The 22,592-nt window shown below is 38.2% G+C and overlaps 1 protein-coding gene across 1 annotated transcript in view; it reads left to right on the top strand.

Annotated features, from left to right (window-relative positions):
• LOC105222013 (zinc finger protein ush) overlaps nt 1-22,592 on the top strand; it is a 210,996-nt gene that overhangs the window by 144,927 nt on the left and 43,477 nt on the right. The window contains exon 2 of the mRNA XM_049457567.1: nt 21,525-21,569. Within this exon, the coding sequence (XP_049313524.1) occupies nt 21,525-21,569 (45 nt within the window). The remainder of the gene's footprint in view (nt 1-21,524; nt 21,570-22,592) is intronic.

The following is a 22,592-nucleotide window of genomic DNA, read 5'->3' as shown; positions in this document are numbered from 1 at the left end:
TCACAATTTTCCACAAATTTTCTGTAATATTTCAGTGTGGTAGAGATGTTTGTGCATTATTTCCTCCATAAATATATTGACCCAACTCCCCGAGCAGGGAAAACACACTACACCTTAATGCATTTACCGGCAATCTTATATTAAATTTATTTTGTTTACGTCCAACTGAACCATATTTTGACAGGTTTTACTATTTATTTTGAGAGAACCACTAATAATTTCTCCAAGGCACCGAATAGTCCGTTAAAGATCTTAAAACACTACAGTTCCAAAAAATTACCCTATTACCTTACCATAACAATATATACTCGTATAGTACATATATACTGGATCGTTAAAAAAAGCCATAAAACAGTAAGGTATTTTCCAATTTTGTAGTGTGCTAATGAAGCAGTTCTACTAAGGCTAACACGAGACGAATCAACGAGAATATGAAATTTGCTTTCATTATAAAGGGTGTCGTTTTAGCGATGCAGAATGGTATTTGGTTTGGAAACTCAGAAAAATTACTGAAATAAAAAATTAAGACTATTAGCGTTTAAATAGAATTTCGGGTGCATGGCCAAGGCCGCATATTTTAAGGACCATCTCAGGACGTGAGGTTTGTAAATCAAATTCTTGTCTTTTTTGACAGATTTTTATCCTACACGCCCGTAAAAATATACCCTGTATATACGCTTACTCCCCTTCCACCGAGCATAGTGCCTAATCAGCACCCCAAATCAAATGGCCTAGTCGGAAGCGAGCGAATTAGCGAAGCATCAGAAAAGATAAGTAAATATTGAAAACAGAGAAACGGTGCCCACCTAACGGCAACTACCAACCAACAAATCAACCGCGCGCTTTACAAAGCATGTCTGTCTGTAGATTGTAACTGTGTAGATATAAAATTTAAATTATTTGATTGATTGCTAGATTAGGTGCTATAAATCTACTGAAAAAGTCGCGTGATCCACTGTACTTGTGACGGGCAATGAACAAGCGCGAAGGTAACAGTACTTAAACAGGTCTCATTTTGGATGACGGAGTTGTCAGAGCTTAACGAGTTTTTAAGGTTGACGCCAGAAGTGAGCAAATGAGGGAGCGGCAAAAGCGCTGCAATAGATATGTATGTATGTATATAACATATACCATAGTACTTGGCTTATGATCCATAGTACTAGGCTTATAAGCCCGCTTTTAGCTGTATGTAATGCCGGAAGAAAGTGTTACACAGATACTGTAGATTTTTATATAATTTATTGCAACCATTTATTGTTTTTTAATGAAAATCTTTATAAATAGTTCCCAGAAAGTGGAGTCTACGTACATCATCTATTCGCATTTACATGATATCCTAAATATTTATATGCTAGTTTTTAGAATAAAAATTATCCTATCTTAATAACATGTTCCACCTGTTTTTACTTCCTTGTTATCATTTCCTTCTTTGCACTTTATTAGGAACCTTGAACTTCAGATCTGCCCAGAAGTGAGCTTTTTGAGACTGTTTACTTTAAATTGGCTGCGTGGGACGTTGCCGCTTACGTGGTTATAGCCGAGTTAACAACAGCGCGCCAGTCGTTTCTTCTTTTCGCAAGGTGGCGCCAATTGGAGATTCCAAGCGAAACCAGGTCCTTCTTCACCTGATACTTTCAACGGAGTGGTACTCCTCTTTTTTGCTTCCCCCAGCGGCTATTGCGTCAAATACTTTCAGAACTGAGGTGTTTCCGTTCATTCGGACGTCATGACCTAGCCAGGGTAGCCGCTGTCTTTTAATTCGCTGAACTATTTCAATGTCATCGTATATCTCATACAGCTCATCGTTCCATCGAATACGGTATTCCAGAACTTTTCCAGAGATATTCTGCGTTGGATTTCAAGGCTGACGTTCTTGGTGTATATATTTGAATGATTTTAGGATCGCATTTCTCCTGTTTTTTAACAAAGGGCACGTCTTAGAATTTTCTTCATTTCTACTATTTGCATCGAAACTTTCAAAATCCAGCCAATAGAGAATTTAGATCCCTGGCAGGTCATTAGAGGAACAGTCAGTGCTATATTATACAGAGATATTGAATATCAGCAGCAAAATGTATTCTCTGAAATTAACATAAATGTAGTAGATAAGTATATGTATGTATTACAGAGATGTAATCAATATGGCAACCCCAATCAAATGTTGCTCTTGCCAATAGCGTAAGCAGCAGCAAGGAATGTAATCTTTTGGAAAAATCGGTTCGAATTTCAAACTAACATAAAGTGAATATCACAACACATATTAACATACAAATACATACATATGTATGTACATAGTACACACACAAAAGTGTACTTAAATATATACTCATACATAATATACGATAAAATACTCTCGGCGATAAATGTTTGCTGATAAACGAATGCAATCATACCAAAACATTTCTGTATATTTCTGTGTGTATGTGTGTAATCATTTATAATATTTATGGTAGTTGTTGTTTTAATTTTATTTGTACATTTGCCGTTTGTTTACCGCATAGCGCGATTGTGCATCGTTGTTTGTTGTTTGCCAGCGGCGGCGGCCATGCCAGCAGTAGCCGTAATCATATTTGAAACAGTAACAGTACAAATAAAACAACAACAACAATAATGCAATAACATTTGGTTGCACAGCAAATAAAGGAAAGGAAAAGCCGAGATACTATCTACGCCAGGATCTTATCGACGGCAACAATCTAACCGAATGACGGCGCTGCCGGCGTCGACGTCACGGCTGCCGCTGCTGCTGTTTGTTGTCGTCATTGCCCGCCTGGCTTGCTGATTTCGGGCTGTCGATAACACTTTACACAAACAACAAGCACACGTACGACTCTATGGGTACCACAAGTAAGGTGTATGTGTGCGCGTGTGGTTGTTGTCGGTGGTGGTTGGTGCGCTTGTGGCATGCAATGTCGTAATATGCCGCCGCCTGGCTCTGCATTCGTATGAGTTCATTTCAGTGCCTTCCGTTTGCTGTCGCCTTGTTGTTGCAGTTGTTGTGCCCTCGCGTAGGTGTGGGCAAACATTGTATTGTTTTTGTTGTTGCTGCCGTTGTTATTATATACATTATGTAGCGTCGCGCTCTTATCGCTCGCTCAGTTACAGTTCGCTTGCAGTTTTTAAAGTTGTGGCATATTTTATTTCACTGCTTATCGCCCAAAGATCAATTTTAATGTTATTCCTTACACACAGCAAAATTACAGAAACAAGCAAACAAACGCACGGACTGACAAACGTAGACATTGTTGTGTTTCAAGGTACACCGACCGTCGGTAAAATAGATAAACACGGGCATTCATCAATGTCTGGCATCTAAATGCAAACAGTAGCGAATTGCTAAGACATCGAACGGGGGCCGAAGTCAAATATGTCCAAACGAGTCCTAAAGAGTAGGAGTGGAGAACGGAAATAAATGTCAAATCGATCTTCTTACAAAGTGTTGGTTAGCACAAGTGTCATTTAAGGGCTCACCACTTGAAGTCCCACTTCTCAACTTTTATATTCGCCTTCAATGGTTATGTTATCAAAAAGTAAAGAATTACCGAGTTTCAACCCCTTCGAATTACCACTTAAATAAAATCGTAAAGCAAATTGATTTCTCAAAAATCTTCCCCTATTAGAAATAAATATTTCCTACCGTTAGAAAAATTGTTTTATGAAGACTTTCATCGGAACTGTCCTTCCATCACAGCATCTCTATTTAAACGTAAAGCCAGTGTTCCGAAAATTGTGTTCCGCTGACAACTACATTGCCATAGGGAATATTTGCTTTCGATTTTGGATGGGCCTTAAAAATAAAAACGATATTAGAATTAATTATTTCCTTCCCTGTCTCTTTTACGAGTACTTTCACTCACTTATCAGCCATCATGCTTCTTACTCAAACATAGCATATGAAAGGCTCTAAAGTTAATAACGTTTAAAAACATATTTTTGGTGAATTGTCCTCTTCTTAGTTTTGTTACAATCTTTGTAGTAATACATATTTGGATTTTGCTGCAAAATATGTATCGGTGATGACTTTTTCATAGTCGCTTAATTTCTTTCCAGCGACATTTACTTACATATATTTTACTTCCTAATCTGAAAAATACTATTAATGCGGAAGCCAGATTATTTTTTCCAATTACACCAACGTGACACAATGTATTGTCTTGATGAAAAAGGACATGCTTCTTTTTTCCATAAGTTGCTTTTCCGGAAGCTCGCTAAAAGTTCAAATAAAGTTTTAAAAATGTCTCTTTTAAAGATAGTCGAACAATTTGGAATTATTCTAACTGCTTACCAAAATAAAAACGCCTTAAGTTTGCTAGTTGGCTCTTTCGACTTTATTTTTTACTCGTGTGCGTTTGGGGTAACATGATCGGTTCATATTTCATCCATTATCATTTATCCAATCATAGAGCCATCTAAAAAGTAGTTATACAGCCTTAATCCACGACAAGACGAGTTTTAGAACTCACAATCTTTCTAAGAACCTGGCACCTGTTCTAGGAACCAGCAAAAACTTTATACGACCTCAAATATCGATACACCTAATATTTCGTAGTAATGTGGGAAATATATTAATGATATGCAGTCAATACTGTCAAACAGAATTCCTTATTGACCGTCTGTCCCTCCTGAACATGATGCACCAAACCACGAATATTTAAAAAACAATAAGCATTGTCTTTTTTGGCTTCGGCTCGTTTTTTCCCTTCATTCCGATGATTGTTGATTTGCTTGCATGTCAAACTTATAAACCAAAGCTCATCGGCAGTTATAATGCTCTCCATGAATGTTGGATCGGAATTCGCACGATCAAGCATGTCCAAAGAGACCTGTTTACGATACTCTTTTTGAAAAAAAATCAGTTTTATCGGCACGAGTGGAGAAAGAACGCTTTTTCTACCCAAAATATCCACCAAAATCATTCGAACGGACTTGCGAGAGATGTCGAGCTCTTTTTCCATCTCTCTAACGATGCTATCTCTATGACGATTTTCAATCACCATATCTTTCACATTTTTAATATTTTTATCAGTTGACGAGAGCGAAAGTCGTTGAGAATGAAGCATGCCCTCAACGATCTCTCGACCGTCTTTGATGGTTTCGTACCACTCATAGGCTCGTGTTTTTAATAAAAATTAATCAACGTAAGTATTCTTCAACATCCGCTCACGAAATTCGATTAGAAATACAAAATTTGAGACAAGTTCTTTGTTAGATATACCATAGCACTCATATTTGGCATACAAATTAAAGACAGTTCTGTCAACTTAGCAAATGCCTTTTGGAAATATGATTTACTCGTGAAATTTAAATACAACATCCGTGTGCTTTTTTGTCCCAATTTATTATCAAGTTTTGAAAGAGTAGTTATGCTTGTATTAGATATTATAGAAAAATTTACTCATTAATGCTATGCTCAGATACAAGCCTTATAATAGAGATCTACATTTATTGAAATATAAATAACTTCTTCTGAACTATCCATATCAAGACTTGGGTTAACCCATCTTGGATCTCAAGTTAAACGTCAACAGATTAATAATAGGCTAAAGACGTTTTGTCAACATAAGAGGGTTTTAATAAATATGTAAGTGTTTTCTGGAGACACAAAGGGTCTACCGGATTAATAATAAAAGCTAACTTAACCTAATCTAGAACCTATAAACATAAATAAGTGGTGAAATTAGTCCGTGTGCGCGTCCGTCTGTCTACATAGACGCGAACTATTCCTTCAGTTTTTGAGATATGCATCTGAAATTACACACGTTTTTTCCTCTCCAAACAGTTGCACATTTTTTGGAACCGCCGACATCGAACTACTACAGGATTTGTGTAGCTCCCATAACCGATCAAAGTTTAATTTTGTACGGAAAACTATTTTATTTGGCAAGATATATTCGCTGAATTTGACTTGTTTCCAAAGCCACAGCGTAATATACGAAAAATTCATTCAAATCGAGTACTACATATAGCATATATCTGACATACAAACAGACCGCTCAAAATGAAGTTGTTGTAAGAAAACCTTTGAAGAATATTATAGCTTCGGTTTTGTTTTTTGTTTCACTTAAAATTCTGAGCGAAAATTGATAACAGTTTAATCTAACTATGCAGATCAGATGATAAGCGCCGAACATAACAGGACACAGAAATTGTGTGTAATGTGTACGAGCACAAAGTCCATTGCCATTTCAAACAAACAGAGCTCGAATCCGCCCCTGCAGTAATGACTTACGGCTTATCAATGTGAAACAGATACGAGCAGAGGATGATGTGTTTATCGCAAAAGCGGTGAAGCGACACCCACCAGCAAAGGCAGTGCCTATCAGCCAGCCGTCAGCAGACGTAAGCCCCTGTGGCAACTTGATAGTGAGCTTAGCAATTAAACAGCAACACATATGCAAGAAGAGATACACACACACACACATATTTATGTTATTATAGAATACAAAAGGTGTATATGTATGTGTGTATGTGAGCTGTTGTATGATAATTGGCGATAGTGCATACGCACAACAACCCTAAAATGAAAATTTCCCAATGAATCTAATTAAAAGTCAACAATGCACGACAACAACAACAATACACCACTGCTGTTGTGAAAAAAGTTTGTAAATATGTGATGGTAAGCCTGATTGTTGGTGTTGTTATTGTACGGCTGTTGGTGTTAATAATTTCGGCATTACTTCTAGTTGACAGCCACTGGTGCTGGTGGTGGTGGTGGAGCGAGTGGTGCTGGCGGCGTAGGCCAACAGTGATGGATTGTACAGCAGCTGAGTAGGCGCATGCGCAACACAGAACAGCTGATTGCTGAGCAAATACAAATAAGAGAAATCAAATAAGCCAAATATTTATTTGATAGAGATTGTGCTCAAGAAGAGATAGAGAGAGAGAGAGAGTAAAATCAGAGAGTAGCTGAGTAAAACGAAAAGCAACTCAAGTGCGAATGAGTATTTGCACAGGCAAGTGTGTATGTGTGTGTGTGGCTGTGTGATGCGACCGCCAAGATACCGGCGCTATTATTATAATGCCAAGAAAATGCAAACAGCGATAAGAGTTTACGTTGTGGCGGACAAGCGAACGCAGAGCAACATTAAAATTGATCAGAGAAATTTGATAAGCGGCTCCGGCTAAGCAAAACCCAAATAAACCATACTTAGCAAGCTAGCGCAAGCATTTATTGCAGGATATACATGGACGTCCAAATACATGTGTGTGTGCGTGGCTCTGTGTAAATCAGTCGCTGGGGGGGCCAGAGGAAGTACCAAAGCGGGCATGAGCGCGCACTATCTTACCGCTCACGCGTACTCCGCTCACTTCACGCTGCCACAACTCACTTGCTGCCCACAGTCAAGACGGCTGATTTGTTTGTTGGCTGACTAGCAAGTCAGCCGGTTGGCTGATCGACCGTCCGACACAGGCAGATAGATAGATAAACATCCGTCTACGGTGGCGGGCAGCAGCAGCAACAGCCGCAGCACTATCAGCGGTGGCTGCATACATACATACATACAACGGTCCGCTAGCCAAGTGTAGTGACTCGCTCATCGTCCGTCGCCCGTCGTCCGGCGACCGCTGTACGCTCATTGCCTCACAGCAGCGCTCGGTTTCGGTTTGACTGGTTGCTTGGCTGGTCGGTTGGTCGGTTGTGGCATTGTGTAGCGTCAGATACAGATACAATTATATGAAACGCCTTATCGCCGCACAATAATCAGAATTCCATTAGCTGTAGACTCGCTATCGCACAAAAGCATCGCTCATCGTCTCAACTTGCCACAGCCGTACAGCCAAAACACATACATACATACTTTCATACACCACACATATGCAAGTACAAATCTACAGATACAAAGTACACAAAACAAAACTCATTTCGACGACTGTGTGCCGTGTTTTGTTTTATTTTGCTTCAATTCGGTCTGGTTATGGTTTCTCGCTTGGGTCACAGTTCGACACAAAATGTTGCGATTGGCATTGGACGTAGTGACGATTCATTCGCATTATTAGTATGCAACAATTTCTATATACATATATGCATGTATAATTGTATGTAAGTTTGTATATGCGTTTATGTATGTATATTCATAGCTGCCAAATAATGTGTAATGCACCGTGTATCGATTTGCCAAAATACATTTTATTTTTATTCAACATAGTTCTCTTCAAGGACGATACCTCCAATTTCTCGATAACATTTTTAGTAAGAGTTGTCTTTTGCTGCAAAATAAACCTCAGTTTCGACGATTAACTCTTCATTCGAATAAAATTTCTTCCTAGCGAGCATCCTTTTGAGGTCTGAGAACATAAAATAGGCGCTGGTGGTCAGATCCGGAGGATACAGTGAATGCGGAAGCCAGTCGAAGCACAATTCATGATTTGTGACACAGTGCATTGTCTTGGTGAAGCAGCACTTTCTTTTGCTTAAACTGCCGTCGTTTTTCGACGAATTCGTCCTGCGAACAGTCCAATGCTATGTAATATTCGCTGCTGAATATGACTGTCGATTGAACTTCGGAGTGAAGTGAGAAATCCATGTTTCATCCATTACCATATGTCGTCTCAAAATCTCGACGTTAATACGCTTGAAATTCGCCAAACACTGCTCCGAATCATCAACTCATCGTGGTTTTTGGTCAAAAGTGGGCTCGCGCGCCACCTACTTAGCAGAAACCTTTCTCACAACCAATTATTCGTAAATGATAGGTGTACACGTTCAGTTGATATCTTTAGAGTACTTCACTTTACGGTCATCCAAAATTATTTTGTGAACTTTTTTTGTTGTTTTCGTCGGTAACAACCTTTTGGGCGTCCACTGCGTTCATCCTCTTCGGTGCTCATTTCACCACGTCTAAACTTAGCATACCAATCTTTGATGGTTGCTTTTCTTGCGGCAGTGTCCGGTAACTCATCAAGCCAAGTTTTTGCTTCAACTGTACCTTTTTCCTTCAAAACCAATATTTTATCAACACGCGAAATTATGTTTTATCAATTCTTTCACAATAATAAAAGTTGCCTCACTTGAAATGATATAATACACAAACTCGTTAGTCCGACAGCTGTCAAATTTATACACCTGCCTTTTGAAGGTTAGGATTAACTTAAAAAAAATTTGATTTAATTCTAGAAACGTCATCTATGTGTCAGGCCGGGGCTTTTTCAATTGATAATTATTTGTGTTTCATAAATTTTTCAATAAAACAAATGAAAAAGAAAACCCAAAATCGTTAATATGAACCGACTTTATGAAGGTAAAAAGTATGAAAACCGATTTCCTAACATAAACGTGCCTGGATAACATCTATGTAGTATAGTTTTCCACTTCGCCGCGTTTCCTAATTGATCACACTTTTATATTTAGCCTAGTCGTCCATCTACGTCCTTGCCCCAACGAGTTTGTCATTGTTTGATTCATTCTTTATTTCCTATATTGTGGCGGTAATTTCTGCTCCTTTAAGACACATTGTATTGCTCTTAATCGCTGGTAAATTGACGGGCATTCTTCCGCTTAGTACCGATACAGCTTCCCCCGAAACTATGCACTTAGAGCAGCTGTGCGATACTTTTTTGATCAGACTTTAGGTCGGGTCTTTTCCTCAATGAGTCTGTCCATAGCTCAGACTCTTTCGTGTTGTTGTCCTCATGTCTGTTATAATCGGAATACACTTTTCATTTGTTACCAACTCGATTTTTCAGAGGAAAGTTTAGGACTTCGGGCATCAAATCTCATTTGTGCTCTAATCATACCCTGGTTTTAGTTTCTGCGCGCATCTCCGGTGTCTCGCGCATAAGACAGACTGATTGAATTGAGTAATTGGCCAAAAAAACTGTGACCACATGGAAAACAAGTCACTGAAAGTAGTAGAGCTTTAGACTTGAAAACTATAAGTATATTATGTCTGAATATATATATTACCATCTCTTTCTATATTCAGGTACTTTGCTGCTTCCGTGCGAAGCATCTGATATCAATGAGTGTTCTCTTACGCTTCCTTATACAAAAAAGGCCGGGAGGCGCTTTCTAGATGGTATATTTTCATTAATTTAGCATAATATTCAGAAGTTATCTATTTTTCAAGAATACATAGCGCTGGTAAAGAAGACTTGTAGAAGACTTTATATACGATAAATTCTTTTCAAAATCGTGCATGTTTATGTTTTCTAATCTCTCGAAGGTTTCAGACAGTCCGTTTTTTAGTCAGGAACTAAGATCGAATCCGGGTTTTGAAACATAGCATGTAAACTAACCTACTCTATCTTCTTATTCGAAAAATTTCTAAAATTTGTTTAAATTTGCACACTGTGCGTATGATTGCCCGGCTAGCTGACTGACTGACTCGTTGTTTCGCTGACTACACACTTCTACACTCGTACATACAGATGTACACCACACTCAATATGTTGCGAGTATGTGTCGGAATTATGCATTTGTATGCTCATTTGCGCATGACCAAGCGTTCGTGTTTGTGTGTGGGTTTTCACTAAAGTTTCAGCTGTTGTAGCTGCTTTCGGGCGATGTTATCTAGCTGCGCTGTGCTGTGCGCTTATCAGCGTTTTATCAGTTTTTCATACCCTCCTTTTTGTTTCTGGCTTGCTATTCAACATTTGAGTGTAACTTCACTCGTAACTGAAATCAAACAACAAAACAAAAACAAGAACAAAAACAAATAAAATATAACACGGAGCAAGTAAATGAGTAAACGACAAGCCAATGGGGGTAAGCGTCAGCTGAAAGCGTGTGTGTGCGCGCGCGCGAGCGTATCAGTGAACAGGCAGACAGCCAAGTGGAGCAAGCGTTTGGACGACAAGCGGGTGGGCGGTTTCAATGCTGATTACTTGGCCGACACACGAACGCTCAATTGATAGCAGTAATATTTCGCTAAACAAGCGCAAAGCTTACGAGCAGAGCTTACAAACGAATTTTGGAGCAAACAAAGCGATTGTATGCAGTGGCTACAGCCAAGTATCAAGCATGCTTGCCAGCAGGCCAGCAAACAAACAAGCAAAGTAAGCGGCGACCAGACTAAGATAGCAGCACGAACGCGCAGTTTTGTGGCAAAAGCAAAGGCGCTCCTTGATGAAGAAGAAGTTCGAAGATAAACGCCCAAAATGGGGTTGGTAATAATCCTGCTAACTAAACAAACCACCAGCAAAGCGCGTGAAAACTTACTCTCTCTCAGCAGCCATATTTTCACTTCGCATAAACCCCTCAATCGCCACATCCTGTGTTGTCGCTTACTTGCTGCTGCTGCAGCGAGAATTCAACCCTTTTGGGGGCTGCCAACAGCGCGCCCCATTTAGTTATCAGCTGTGCTGTAAGCCAACAACAAATGTGACCACTAACGGCACAGCACTCACTCAATCGGTTCTGGCGCTGAGCGCTAAGAGCGCGTTTCGACGCAGTGAGCGCACATTTCCGCTCCGCAAGCGATTGCCACACCGCTGTGTATGTGTGCACGTGCGGCTGTGTGTGTGCGCGCGCGCTCGAATACGATTTCATTGTGGCCGTTTCAGTTGGTCATAGAACGTGAAACGAGCAACATAACGTACTGCAGTCGGCGCCAAAATATTTCAATACGATACGTCGTAATCCGCTGCGGCGCGCTTGCTACGAATTTATTTTACTTTTGAATCAATCGTGTATTGTTTTCGTGCATATAAAGCGCGTTCCGATTTTGTGTTGTTTGCCTTAACTTGGCCCAAATCGCGCAGTATTGTGACGCAAAAAGCGCGCGTAAAATTCAACATTTTCGAAAAATGCGCTAATTAAATCTGCAAAAGATAAACATACGAAATGCAGGCTAATGCGAAAAACAACAAGAAATGTATGTTGATGCCAATGCTGTGATAAAAAGCGTATAACACACGTACGCGTGGCTTACTGTGCCTTTGTATGCGAGTTGGTTTCGTTGCGAAAGGGCTGAGCAAAGCAGAATTGCTCAAAAACAAGTGAAATAGCGAAGTAGAAGTGCGGAATAAAAGCAAAGAATTTTTACTAATTTTTTGTAAATGCAAATTATTGCAAATATTCATAAATTTATTGCCTTCAATGGGGAAACAGTGTTCTATTTCATAATTTCGTATGCCAAAAACATTGTTTTTTTTTGTTACTATTCTATCAATATTTCGCAGCTGTGAAAGTGCTATGCGTGAATTACGGTATTTCCAATCGCAAGTGCATTACTACGGCATTACTCAACTTTCGAAGTGAATAAAAACATCCAATCCAGCAAACAAAAAACAAAAAAAAACGCCATTCCGTCACTCCACAATCCGTTCTTGCATTGTTTTCACATACACACACATACATGCGTACATACGTTGATATCGGTGTTGAGTTATAAAATATGCGGCGATAAAAATCGTCAACATTCAACATTGCTACTCTGCTGCTGTTGTCGTGTTTTTGTTTTTTTGTGTTGTTATTTTTATTTTTGTTGTGCTTCTCGTATATTTGCTTGTGATAAAATCAGCGTGTTTCTTTTTCGTTGTATTGGTGGTGTTGTTGTGCATGTGACTGACTGCTGCTACAAGCACGCTCGCACACACACACACACGCGCTCACTCACCGTAGTAGTAACCAGCATTTTGGTGGGGGTGCACACCCCACTCGTTCCTCTCGCAAAGTGTTCATTATCGTGCGCTGATATATCGGCATAGTGTTAGTGAGCGAATAAGTGAAGTGAAGAGAGAGAGCGTAAAAATAAAGGGCGCATATTGAGCATGCAGTCACAGCTGGCGCACAGTGTTGGATAGCGGTTTGTAAAAATAATAATGTTTGGTAAGTCAAAATTTTTTTTTTTTGTTTTTAATTCAAAAAGAATTAAAAGTTATTATTGTAACGGTGTATGCTGAGTTAGTGAGTGGCTAAGGCTCTGTGCATGGTTAATTCACTTAAAAAATGAATTCCGCTTAATCGGGAAAGTCTTTTTCGCTAAGGGGTTGCATGGGTTTACGGGTTTAAAAAATCACATTTTTTTATTGTCTTATTACAACACCTCTAGAATATTGTCCTAAATTTTCAAGTTGGCCGACTAATAGTTTGGAAGATATAGCCTTGAAAACTTTTGCGCTCGCGGCGAGCTCGAGCAAGGCTAAGTGTGCCGTCTTTAAAATCGTTTTTCTTGAAAATGTGTTTTTGAAGACGGTTAAAAAGATTTCTCTTGGACTACTCAACCGATCTTCATAAAATTTTACACAAATTTTTGAGATACAATTCTTAGCGACTTGGAGGAAGGATTTTTTTGATTAAAAATATTTAAAAAAAAGGTCGTGGAATTTTCTGCCAAAAATCCAATTTTTAGTTTTTTCCCCTTCGTGCAAGTTTTCAGTTAAGGTTTTAATTAAAACACTTTATATGATCCTGCAAGGAGTTATCCTGCCAACATTTCAGAACTTTTCTATTAGTAGTGGAAAAGTAAAAATCGAATAAAATATTTCAGTTTTTATATGAGAACAACAATTTGAAAAAGGCTGTTTTTTTAAACGAAGAATCCCATGTAACCCCTTAACATCGGCCATGATGAATATACCACTGAAGAGAAAAGTAAAAATATCTGTCAAAAATCATACTGATTCACTCTAGTTTTTGAGATGTCGATCTGAGTTTGCGCTAGTCCTTTACTCCCCAAAAAGTCCACTATTTCATATAGCTGTCATACAAACCGAATAATCAAAATCAAGTTATTGTTGGAGAACTTTTTAATTGGAAGGGTAATATGGCTTTGGAGGGACCGAAGTTAACGTTTTTCTTGCTTGTAGATATAAAATTATATATAGAAATTGATAGAAATCTTAATTCATCATACATATTTATAAAAAATCAATGTTCATATACTTAACTAAATAAATAAAAAAGGGGCGTCGACGATTTGGTTAAGTGTTATATTATGTGAGGTTATTGTCAAAAGTTTAAAAAAGATGGGCGGAATTGAAAGTGATAAAAAAATGGTAAAGTTTCACATGCATGAGATCGAAATCAATTGAATTGTAATATTAAAAGTGATTAAATGGACACATTTCATAGAACTTTCAAAGCGCGAATTAATTATGAAGTATATGCAATCTAAAGAGTGTCCCTAAATTAACCCATGATTGGAATTACAAGTTACTTGTACATAAATAGTCTTCCGATAGTAATTTTTTTATTGAATCATAAAGTACATAGGATGTGGAATAATACATCGAGCAAATGACTTCCACGGCTTTTTATACACATAAGAACTTTACTGTGAGTAAATATGACTGAATTTCATTGTTTCAACGTTGAATATCCGCCTTTGTGGTTGTGAGCTTGTTGCAATAGACCTATGATTTCAAATAACCCCATCTAATGGTGTTGAATCATTATTAATTCACAAACAAGGCAACAAAGAGTTACAGCCTATTTAAGTCACTCAGTATTTCCGTCCAGCTATATGGGTATTACGAGTTTTCGAGAGAAAGGTTCTGTGATAGATTTATGGTTCCTTGCGCTTTGTCGACGCCGAATATCACATTCGATAGAACAATGAGATGTACGAGATATACGACGGCATTGACATAATTCAACGAATTAAGAGACAACGGTTTCGCTGGCTAGGTCATGTCGTCCGAATGGATGAAAACATTTCAGCTGTGGGAGTATTCGACGCCGTACCCGCTGGTGGAAGCAGAGGAAAAGGGAGACCTCCACTCCGTTGGAAAGACCAGTTGGAAAACGACCTTGGTGCACTTTGAGTCTCCAAATTTAAATCTTGCGTTACACCGTTGGGACACACTTTATATACAAGTACTGTATAATACCCTTCCTCCAGGAGGCTGAATATAACTAGTTTTCCGAAGAGGCGGCATTGTTTAACATGAGCAGCTGTTTGAGACAAGAATACGCAAGCCATAGAGAAGAAATGCCGTTCCAAGCAAAAACTTTGTTTCCAGATTCTTCGTAAAAGTAACAGGGTTGCACTTACTGAAAAGCTATTCGCTGGATGCAACAGAACAAACTTGTTTTTCTTCTAAATAAGTAAGAAAAGAACAGGTTATTTGGAGAACTCATATCTTCAATAAAAAATGAAAGCATTTTCGGTTCTAATGTCAATTTTGAAAGCAATGATTTATGAAAAATACCACCATCATAAGTCATTACAAAATCAATCTATCAGCAGTAAGAAAAGGAGAGAACGCTCCTATATTTAAGTATTAGAGCACACACTAAAAATTTGTCCGAAAACTTGACCAAACCTTGACTAAGATGTAAGTCTCCCATCCGAAAATAGGTATTTTGAAAATACTTGAGAATACTTGAAAAATATTCAAAAATCACATAAGGTTCCAACGAGCTTTGAGTAAATATTTACACTAAACGTCGGACGAATCTAAATAAAAGACCAACACTTGAGTTGTTCAAAGCAAAAGCTTTAGCTTAGGGTTAGTTCCAATGGTTCCTTTCCGTTTCCTTTGGTTTTGGTTGCTTGTTCCGTGGTTGTGATTAGACACTTCAGCACCTAATCAAACAAGCTTACAGTGTACTTAAGCTATAATCCCTCGGGACCAGAGATGTTAAAAATCATTTAATAATAACGACAGTAGTTTGTGTTTCCTTTTATAATATTATTTTAGATATTAAAATTGAATAAAATCCGATTCGTTTTCTTAGACAAATATTCCCAGTCAAAATCGAATGGAGCAATCCCATATTAATCGAAGAGTAAACCGAAGTTCTGCTGGGTGATAATTTATCATACCCATACATGCACTTGTATGGGCTTGTAGATATCATATAATATACTACATGCGCACTTCTCATACCAAATCATAAGCAATTCAAATTACTGCTAAATAACTGCCAAATCGACTGACTAACATCTGCATGAATACTTAATATGTAACTGACTATATTCACGCCTGACAGTGTTGGACTTCCTGCCTACCGTCTGCCGCCACAATTGCCAAACGCTGAGCTCAGCAAATACACCAGCCAACCATGCGAGCGAGCAAATAAACGATCAGCCGACTGAGCAGCCTTACGGCCAAGCCGCTTGCCAGCCAACCCGGCAGCCGGCTAGTCACTCAGTCAGCCAACCGACCTGCCTACATATTCCTGCATCACTCTACAGGGGAATACTGAGTGTTGTTGTTGTTGTTGTTGCTGCTACTCCAACTCGGATTGTTATCAGTTTACTATCTGTTGGATACATTCATTTATAAAAACACACACAAACACACGTACAACGCCGAAACACGTGCACAGCACACACACAAACACGCTGACAGTTTTACACGCATTTGACTGCATATGTGTTTGTGTGGAAGCGTTTAGCGCATGTGTGTGGGTATGAGCATACGGTATCTACGATCTAGAAATGAAGAAGGAGGAAACAAAAACAAAAAGTAAAACAACGAATTCTGCGGATTGTTGTTATTATTGTTATTATAATTCCTTGAAGTGAATATCAGCAAAATTTAATCACATTCTCAACACAAAACACAAAAATACAAGAACACCAAAAAATCCACCGAGCTCAAGCCAAAATCGAGCGCAAAAGACGCGGCCAAAGAAGTTGGGGGAAAAACGCCGGGGCCAGCGGCGGGGAACGAACAGCGAAATTGTCGAAATATGTGCATGAATATAGTGTATCCATATGGATATGAGCGCTTTTGTAGCGCAAATCCAACATTGGTATTTACATACAAACATTCATACATATACATATGCATAGCGGCAAACAATCATTTATACAATCAGCAAGTTAACTACGAACAATAATGGAGTACAATGCGATACGAGTTGGAAAAAATACACATTGTTTCACTTGAAACAATTATTATTCCCTTAAGATATCAACAATAACCGCAACAAAAACAACCAACTACCAACCATTATGGCATATATTAAACATATGCACATCAAACACACAAACACACACACACATGCAAGCACACAAGTGCTATCTAAGTATGTATGAGCGCTCATATTCTCGGTAGCGATTGTAATGTAAATTTGTTAAGAGGGCGAACTAAAGTCTTTGATATGCGAAACAACAACAACAACAACATATAGCGCACCATCGCCCGCTTGGAGTGCGGTGAGCCATCGCGCCATGTCGGCTTGAAGTCGGTGGCTTGCTTTGGATTAACTTTAATCTAGCGAACAGTTGGCGTTGGTGGGCGGTGGAGCAGCTGCTGCCCGGTTTCCGCGGAAAGCGATGTGTTATCATGGCATTTTTAATTTTAGTGTTTACTTTTCTACCAGCAGCGTTATGATTTCATCTCGTTTTGATACACAGTTCAATGTTGTGTTTAATCAATTAAATACTATATATTTAAATGCAAGAAGTTTTTCCTGGAAATCGGACGCTGTGGTTTTTACAAGAAACTTTTATCGCTGTTGTATGAGTGGGGAAAAGTGATTACTAATTTTTAACGGGGGATCTAAAAAAAAGTAATTTTTTCAGTAGCCTTTTTTGACAGATCATATGTGAGTCTTGTACAGCTGTCATATTATTTTGGTTCAGTTGTTTGGTAAATCCCAGCGACATCGCTTCGCTCTATGGGTTCTTGAGAAGTTCCAAGAAGATTCACATGTTTTCGAGCCAAATTTTGTTCAGCGATGAGGCCCATTTCTGGCTCATTGGGGGTGTAATCAAGCAAAATTTCCGCGTTTTAGACGAAAAGCAACCCGATGAGATTCAAGAACTGTCATTTCTCCGAGGAAAAACACCGGTTTGAAGTGATTTGAGGGCCGATGGAATTTTCGATCTATATTTCTTCAAAAATGATGCAGGTGATAACGTAACCGCCAATGGCGACTGCTATCGCGCCATAATAACCGTAATGCCTGTAATTGAAGCTCGTGATCTCGGCGATATTTGGTTTCAACAAGACGGTGCCACTTCCACATTGATCGCATTAATCAATGATTTATTGAGAGAACACTATGGTGAACAGATAATTTCACGTTCTGGGCCGGTCGATTGGCCACCAAGATCGTTAGACTTTTTCCTGTGGGGTTATAAGTCTATCAGGAGACGTAGCCGCGGTTAATATTTGAGAGAAATAATCTTCAAAAAATAAATGCCAAAGAATATTCTTAAGAGTGAAAAAACAACATTCCTCGTTAAATTTGAAGGTCTGTGTTTTTTTACTTTAAAATGTAGGGAACCCAGAAATGTATCACCCTTATATATACGAACTTTTCAGACACACTCTGCAAACTTGGGCCGATCTGGCCCGAACGCATGCGCACATTTGGTAAAGAAAGATAGAGTTCCCTAACAAAGCCCTTGAGTAGTGGTCTTTCTGTAGGATACCTACGCTTGACGCGAGTTTAAATAGACTCTGCGGCTTCAGTAGCGATACGTCTTCCAGAGTCTCATACCGTGGTATGCTTAAAGTGATGCCTTTTCATTATGGGACAAGTATACAAGAGATGTTCCATTGTTTCTCAGAAACCTTGGCTTTGTGACCTGGCAATCATGGAAGTGACGCCACTTGGTTTTGGTAACATTTTTCACTGCTGTCCTGATTTCCCAGACACTTCTGTCCGATATGCCCAACGAGGATAAAGTCTTGATTGCTGCAGGGCTGTTCACGTAGAAACACTGAAGTTGTCTACTGCTGCATTAAATGCTGGCTCCTTTATCAGTAGCAAAGCCCTTGCTTGAAACATAATGCAGTGGTCTGACTAAAATTTATACTTTATGTATTATAATTTTACATTTTTTAGTTACGTTTAAATCTCCTCTACTAATCTGGTCTTGTCTTTTAGAATTAAAAAGGTTATGTCAGCTGATAACACTCATTTATAATTACAAAGCTATTTGTATTTGCTTTGATTTGTTATTAATACTAAATATTTTAATTTTGAGAAAGGGCATAAAAACTTCTAGAACACATATTCTGGGGTAATAAAATAAAACTTTTAAACCTTAAAAACTCGTTGTCGAATGTTAATTTTCAATTTGTATATCCATCAATTAACCCTTTCTTCCATCAACTCCTTTCACTCAATAAATGCCATATTTTTTATTACACAGACTGTTTAACCGATAATCGCTTAAAAAGCTCGATTTGCCTTCAATTGAATGTAATTAATTTTTAAGTAATTAGAAGTATTAAAATAAAATTTTAACCGCTTAATTATGAATTCAATTACATATATACTCCGATCATTTCATTGGACTGTTTTATTCTCTCATAACTCAGATTTCACAGGGTTGCATGGGAAGCTTCCATTAATTGACTGCCAATAAAATACTAATTGGTCAATTAGTTAATCGTTCATTGTATGGTAAATTTAGAACTAGGACAAATTGAGAAAAGTGCTGAAGTTGTCTTAGTTGTCCAATTAACAGTAAGTTTGGAGTAAACCTCTCATGAATTTAGCTTAAATTTTAACTGAATAAGTAGCTTACCTCTTTATTTAATAATTATATAATAATATACCGAGTATAGAATTATTAACAATAACGAGGAATCAATCAGTGGCATTTTCAGTTCACTTTCGATACGCTTGACTCAGCGATGCATCAACTTCTTTAACTGACCGTCTGAAAAATACGTTTTCTGCAGGTCTGTAAAACAGAAATCCTTGTTGTCGATATGAATGTGGCAGCGACCGATTAGGCAGTGACTGTGTGTGTGAGCAGATGCGTTGTCATGATCGCAGAATACTGATTTTTTTTTTGTTTTTAAATTGGACTTTAAATCAACATAATAATTAGGCCTTTCCCGTCCAGACGATAAGACAGCCTTTGTCAGTTAAAACCTATTCCGTGCTTGGCCAATTGATCCATGTTTCACTGACAATCACAAAATGAATCAAAAATTGCTTTCTCATTATCCGGAGAAAGTAAACACGACATCCGCCGACAGCTTCCCCATGCTCAATACAAGATGTTTCCGAAAAATTACCGAACTTTATGTTTAAATCCAACGTTATTTGTTGAAAATTTGCAACACTAAAAAATACGTTCATCCTCATTAAAACGCAACTACAAGGTGCTTTCCAAAGTAAACAGGACTTAAAAAAACAGGAAAAATGGGTTTTTCGGCAAAATCAATTTATTTTATTCAAAATAGTCTCTTTCTGCTTCAATATAGCTTTTTGCACGGTACCAATCTCGAACGAGTGTTTTAGCTCGTTGACCGTTATGGCTACCGGTATGCCGGTGCAAGCCTTTGAATGGCCTCTACGTCTGCATAACGCGTTCCACATAAAATTATGTACTGGTATCTCAAAATCATTTTCTTCGCAGAATGTGACTTATGATGGACATTATGTATAATTTTTTTTGAACTCTCGCGGGGGATGTTGGTTTTGAAGTCTCCGCAGATAGCTGGTTTCTTTACTTTCCCCTCGCCGAGGATCAATCTATGTAAATATGCCATTTGTTTTAATAAATATGTCTTTCATTTTTGCGTTTCGTTTTCAGATTTCTTATATAACGGGTGATTCATGTAGGCGTACTTTTTTCAATATCTTCGATTTAACTGATAAAGTGTGAGTAAGTGATAAAGTATGCGACATTCTTATCAACAGATGGCCCTTTCCATCCGGACAGTTTAATTGCATAGCGATAGAATTATATTTTTGTGGCAGTTAGTTTCAGAAGACATTTAGGTGTTTTGTTTTGAGTTTGGAGGACATTTTGTAAAAATTGTGTCAGTTTAATTTTTTTTCACTTTCACCTGGGAATTCTATTGCAAATCTGTTGCATTCGAAAACTTCCCGCACATTTACCGAAGCTTGTTTCTTTTTGTTTGTAACACCCGAAAGAAAACGTCAGAGACCCCATAAAATGTATATAAAAATTTACTGCGTGACGACCTGAGTGAATTTAGGCACGTCCGTATTTCTGTATGCACATGAACTGATGTTGTTGCGATGTCGATCTAAAATTTTGCACACATACTTTTCTCTCTCAGAAGGTACTCATTAGTCCGAACCGCCGACATCAGATCAATAAACCATATAGCTCTCATACAAATTGAATGACCACAACAAAGTTCGGGTGTGGAAAATTTCCTTATTTGACGCGATATCTTCACAAACTTTAGCGTGGATTAGGCCTAGTCAAATATTCAACTCAGAAAATGTCTATCATCTTATGTTGGTATTGCCATGGAAACTATTCTTAATCGATATAAACGTAAAACAGCCAGGTTTGCAGTGATTTAATTATGCTTATAATATGTATTACATACTTAAAAATAGGAAAAGCAGTGTATCTCGTGTTGAGCATGTTTAATCTTCAGCAGACTAGACCAAGCAAATAATGAATCTTAATAGACTCATTTCCAATTGGCTCACTCAACAATCTGTCTACAGTCAAGCCAAAAGAACAAAGACTATATTAACGATTTTGTGAAAATATGCAGTTGATGGCCTCTAGGGTCAATGGTTTCACACTGTCTAGAAATAATTTTACATACTAAATAAATAAATTTTTAAAATTTTCCAGTTCAATTGGTAAAAATCTCTTTTTTTTGTAAGTCGTTAAGAGGTTTAAGTTACAACTTTAACATTAATGTCGATTTTAACACTTTCATTGCAGGTGATTGTTCTGAAACAACAGACGAGATGACAGCCGATAGCAGAGGTGAGTAGTCAAACAGAGAGGTGCCCCACATACCTACATCAAATACACATATATATTATACATAATATATATATACATATATATGTATGCATATATATTGAACACAAAGTTTTTATTTTTCTTCTCTTCATACATTAATGGAAGTTCACATAGAGGTCTATAAAACATACTTATTGATTGTTGAAAAAATTTGCATAAACAAATTGGTGCAGGGGCACACATTCCTCGGCAGCACTAAATAAGAGTCGCAGAGATTCAATAATGGTCACATAAAATTTTTAATGCGCACGATATTCAATATTAGACAACAAACAAATATATTTACTTTTATGGTCAGCTGTGAAAGTTGCCATCAAAACAGACCATAAAATTACTAAATTAAATTTCACACCCGACGGCCAAAAAGCCATTGAATAGAAGAGAGTCAAAGAGTTTGAGTATAATGTTGACCCAAGCGCTGGCAGTGTGAGAAGGGGTTGGTTAAATCGAAATTAATCAGAATCTTTATTGCCCAACGCCACTTTGGCGAAAGAGTATGTCTACACATAAAAATCAATCAATAAAAGCGAGTGTTTAAAAGTGCACAGCAAAAAGGTTTAAAATAAAAAGTCAGTATAAAGAGTGGAAGGAGCGCAGATAAGAACGCGTGCATTAATGCAGGCTCACACACACACATACACTGTCAACTAATAATAGATTTATATGCGCTGCTGGGGCGTGAGCGGTGCTGCTGGTGGCCAGCGCTTGGCTGCAAAGTCGCGTGCTAAGCAACAGATAACATTTTATACACCGATTTGTATGTGTGCATGTATTTAGCATGGAGTAAAAGCCCGAAGTTTATCGCCATCTGCAGCAACGCAGCAGCAGCATTGACAACGCCACTGGCCACCAGCGACCGCATATCCTTTGGCCACCAACGGCAGCCAACCCTGCAATGCGTCAGCGCTTTACTCGCATTATTTTGCCAATAAAAATTTAATCTTCTTCGATCCTAAAGCCGCCGCCGATCTCTCCTCTCTCGCC

Source organism: Bactrocera dorsalis, chromosome 1 (genome assembly GCF_023373825.1).
Source record: "Bactrocera dorsalis isolate Fly_Bdor chromosome 1, ASM2337382v1, whole genome shotgun sequence".
NCBI classification, from domain to species: Eukaryota; Metazoa; Arthropoda; class Insecta; order Diptera; family Tephritidae; genus Bactrocera; species Bactrocera dorsalis.
The sequence above is the reverse complement of the archived record's forward strand: the minus strand, read 5'-3'. Positions and strand labels throughout refer to the sequence as shown.